Genomic DNA, 4,266 nt, shown 5'->3' on the forward strand with positions numbered 1-4,266 from the left:
AGTTACATGAAAGAACTCGACTCGACAACTATTATTGTTAAGTGGATATTTGTGTTCGTGAAATCTAAGATCAGTGATTTCATAGAGAAATTAGAGAACTTTGTGTTTGAAGCATTACGAACATTACAATGCGTGTCAAAAAATAAGGAATCGACATCAAAGCTTGATGATCTATTGGAAGAGAAAGTACGATCGTCATTACTCCTCTCCGTTGTCATATTGATGATAGTCGTTGTGACTAGGAGCTTCGAGGCGTGATCAATCAATATATTTAAATCTTGCGCTTGAAATTTTTTTAGCAAACGCTTTTGAATGTTTGAATGTGGGTAGCTGTTTATGTTCATCAGTTCATCTACTTATTTTAGTGAGAAATAAAATGGTTATAACATGCAGTTCAAGTTTAGCTCTTCTTTAAAATGATTTAAACTGTTATCGTTATGCTATAATGTGCACATTTTATGAGGACATATTCTGATAATTTTATAAATAAGATAGTTATCTAAAGTTGATGAAAACTGTTTGTTTTTATGTCTGTCACATAAATTTTATCAGACATAATCATGCCTGAGAAATACACTTCCAAACTACAGTTCTCACACTTCCAACACAACACAACACAACAATGAAGTTGAAGAAACTAATTTTGTTTAAAACAATAACAATTAATGATTCTTGATTTACTTATGCCATCACACTTCCAACACAACAATGAAGTTGAAAGAAACTCAAGAAGTATTATTCATCAAGCAAAATTTAAAACTGTTTCATGCTGTTTTTTCTCCAAACCAAACTTTCTCCAACAACTAATTTGCCTAATAAATTTCTTATATATACATACACAATTGCATCCAACTTACCTCACAAAATTTAAACTCTTCAAAGTGAACCCCAAACTAACAATGTCAAATGTCAACAGAAATAGTGTTCGTAACTCGTCAGCAACTAGACGTCTTCCTACTACGGGAAGAGCTACCGTGCTAGCACTTGGCAAGGCCTTCCCGAGTCAACTCGTTCCGCAAGATTGTTTGGTTGAAGGCTATTTCCGTGACACCAATTGCATCGACTCTGCTATGAAAGACAAGTTGGAACGCTTGTGTAAGCATTCAAATTTCATTATGTACAAATTATGAAAACTAATTCATGCAGCCAACTTAAAGTTGTGTTCTGTTACCTAAAATAATGGATCAAGTCTTTTACAAGTACATGGTTATATGGCATACAATATAAAAGCTCTTTTTTTGTCAAAAAAAAAAACCAATAACATATAACGAATTTGAAAATTAACAACTTTAACCGATACAATTGGGAATCCAAACAAAGCAAAACAAGTGACTAAACGTCGGAACCTAAAACAAACGGTCCCACTAATCGGGTGAAAACACACTTTGTTAGAAAACAAAAGTAGTCTAAACACGCTAAACTAAAAAACCTAACGACCGATTCCACTAAAAAGAAAGAAAAATAAAATCTCTTTCATTGTTCAATAACTTTTTTTATTTACTACTTTAAATGCATGCATTACATTCCTCTGTTTAATTACACCTTGGAAAAAGCTAAATACTGTATTAAATAACAATCTTAAATAACAATGTGGTTATGAATCTTGTTTAATTGTCAAGAAATTTATACTTTTATGTTTGTTCCTTTTTGTTTATGGAATGCTAGGTAAAACCACTACTGTGAAAACCAGATACACAGTCATGTCAAAAGAAATATTGGACAAATATCCTGAACTAGCAACCGAAGGGTCAGCAACTATCGCACAACGACTCAGCATAGCGAACCAAGCCGTAACCGAAATGGCTAAACAAGCTAGTTTATCATGCTTCAAACAATGGGGTAGGCCAGCAGATCATATCACTCATGTAGTCTATGTTTCTTCAAGCGAAATCCGTCTCCCAGGAGGTGATCTTTACCTCGCTAGCGAACTTGGACTAAAAAACGACGTTAATCGCGTAATGCTATACTTTCTGGGATGTTATGGAGGCGTTACAGGTCTTCGAATCGCTAAAGATATTGCAGAAAACAACCCTGGAAGCAGAGTTTTGTTGACCACTTCTGAAACCACAATTTTAGGGTTTCGACCACCGAACAAGTCTCGTCCGTATGATCTAGTTGGTGCTGCGCTTTTTGGAGATGGAGCTGCAGCCGCTATTATTGGGACTGACCCAATACCGAACGTTGAGTCTCCATTTATGGAACTAAGCTATGCGGTCCAACAATTTTTACCCGGGACTCAAAATGTAATAGATGGTCGGCTTTCGGAAGAGGGTATAAATTTCAAACTTGGACGCGATTTGCCTCAAAAGATTGATGATAACATTGAAGGGTTTTGTAAGAAGTTGATGAAGAAAGCGGATGGTAATTTGAAGGATTTTAACGATTTGTTTTGGGCGGTTCATCCTGGTGGGCCCGCGATATTGAATCGTTTGGAGACTACGTTGAAGTTAAGAGGTGATAAATTGGATTGTAGTAGGAGGGCTTTGATGGATTTTGGTAATGTGAGTAGTAATACTATATTTTATGTGATGGAGTATATGAGGGATGAGTTGATGAACAAATATAACAGTGAAGAATGGGGGCTTGCGTTGGCTTTTGGCCCCGGTATCACATTCGAAGGTGTTCTTCTTCGAAGTCTTAAGTAACTTGAGATGATTAACAGAAAACTCTGTTTTAGGATTTGAGTATTTGAAGTTGATTGTCTTTTTAGTATCTTACAAAAATGGTATTTGAATGTTTCATGTTAAGAGTTCTACAAAGTATAATGATCAAGTAGCATTCAGATAGTTTATGTCAATTGTTATATTATATACTCATATATCTAAAAGACATAGGTGAAATGAATAGTGATCAGGGGTAATTTCGACTTTACACTTTTTTTTGGATTATTATTATTATTTAACCCCAGACTTTTTTCGAAAATTCAAATCGTCCTCTCAAACAGGGGGTAAAGTGTCAGATAACTATTTTTATAAAAAATCTTAAACAAACTCCCCTTAAATCTTCAACGGGTCATATCTTCTCGATCGCAACGAGTTAAATTTTTCCAACACCATCGTTAAACTCGAAAAAAATTTAGGAACACAATGTCACTAACTATACGCAAAACGGACGTTTTTTAAAAAACGCTAAATATTTGGGGTACTTTTCATACACGTTGAGTTTGGGTTAAATTTTTAAAAGTCGACAACTCCATAGCGAAACGCGGAGATGCACATATATTGTTAATTTAACATAACATCTAAATCTTTCACGAGCTATACCTTTTAGTTCGACTCGATTTGCGCTTCAACGACATCATCGTTAGCCACGGAATAATTTAACAAACTAAACACAATAAAATACATTGAAAACCGAACCTCTGCCGCGAAGCGAGGGTTCGAAAAGTAGCTCTTACTAATAATAATTTGATTCAGACGGTTTACTTAATATTTAGCTAAATAAGCATTAAAAGAAGAACAACCACAATAAATTAGGTCTCCAAACTCCCTAATGATGTGATAAGAAGCCTTTGAGTGCGCCATTGAGTGCCCCGTTGAATGTTTTACCATATCTGCATCATAAATTCACCTGGCAATCGGGTTGAGTTGGGTCGGGTTCGTGTCGGGTCTAAACGGGTTTGGGTTTGAACGAGTCCGGGTCTAAACGGGTCAGAAATTTTGAACGGGTCGGGTCAAGAGCGGGTCGAATTGGGTCGGGTCGAGACCCATATTCCCTCGGGTTGGGTCAGGACAAGACCCTTTTTCTTCAATTTTTTTTTTACGTTTCCGATTTTCGTTTTCATTTTCAGACTCGCGTTCCCAATTGAAGTTTTCGGATTCGCAATGCGAAAGTGCACTCCGAAAACGCGCCTCGAAAACACGTGGCGAAAACGGTCTGCGAAAAAGTGCTAAAAAAATCGCGTCGAAAAACCCGCGGAGAAAAAGCGCGCCAAAGAAGCACGTCGAAAACACACGTCGAAAACGCGTGTCGAAAACGTGAGTTGAGAAAACTAGTTGCGACAACGAGCGACAATAACTCGCTAGGAAAATTGTGGCGAAAACCGCTGCGAAACGCGCGCCGCAAAAAAGGAGCGTCGAAAACGCGATGCGAAATCGGGCGCCGAAAACGCGCTGCCAAAACGCACTACGAAAACGTGCGTTGAAAACATTCGGCGCAAACGCCATGCAAAAACCGTGCTGAAAACGCGCGTCGAAATACGCCTGTCAAAAACGCGCTGCGAAAAACTCGCGCAGAAAATGCCTGCAAAAATGCGCTGCAAAAACG

General features: G+C 37.5%; 1 protein-coding gene across 1 annotated transcript; it reads left to right on the forward strand.

Annotated features, from left to right (window-relative positions):
• The first annotated feature begins 665 nt into the window (after positions 1-665).
• Positions 666-3,893, forward strand: LOC139870833 (type III polyketide synthase A-like). Its single transcript, XM_071858603.1, has 3 exons — positions 666-1,095; positions 1,666-2,641; positions 3,791-3,893. Exons 1-3 carry the CDS (start codon positions 666-668, stop codon positions 3,891-3,893), a joined length of 1,509 nt encoding a protein of 502 aa, XP_071714704.1.
• The last annotated feature ends 373 nt before the right edge of the window (positions 3,894-4,266 follow it).

Source organism: Rutidosis leptorrhynchoides, chromosome 10 (assembly GCF_046630445.1).
Source record: "Rutidosis leptorrhynchoides isolate AG116_Rl617_1_P2 chromosome 10, CSIRO_AGI_Rlap_v1, whole genome shotgun sequence".
In the NCBI taxonomy this organism is placed as follows: Eukaryota; Viridiplantae; Streptophyta; class Magnoliopsida; order Asterales; family Asteraceae; genus Rutidosis; species Rutidosis leptorrhynchoides.

Coding starts and splice junctions, on each gene's coding strand:
- LOC139870833 (XM_071858603.1), top strand. CDS start 666: ATGATTCTTGATTTACTTATGCCATCACACTTCCAACACAACAATGAA. Junction 1,096..1,665: donor AGACAAGTTGGAACGCTTGT/GTAAGCATTCAA, acceptor ATGGAATGCTAG/GTAAAACCACTACTGTGAAA. Junction 2,642..3,790: donor GTTCTTCTTCGAAGTCTTAA/GTAACTTGAGAT, acceptor TTTCATTTTCAG/ACTCGCGTTCCCAATTGAAG.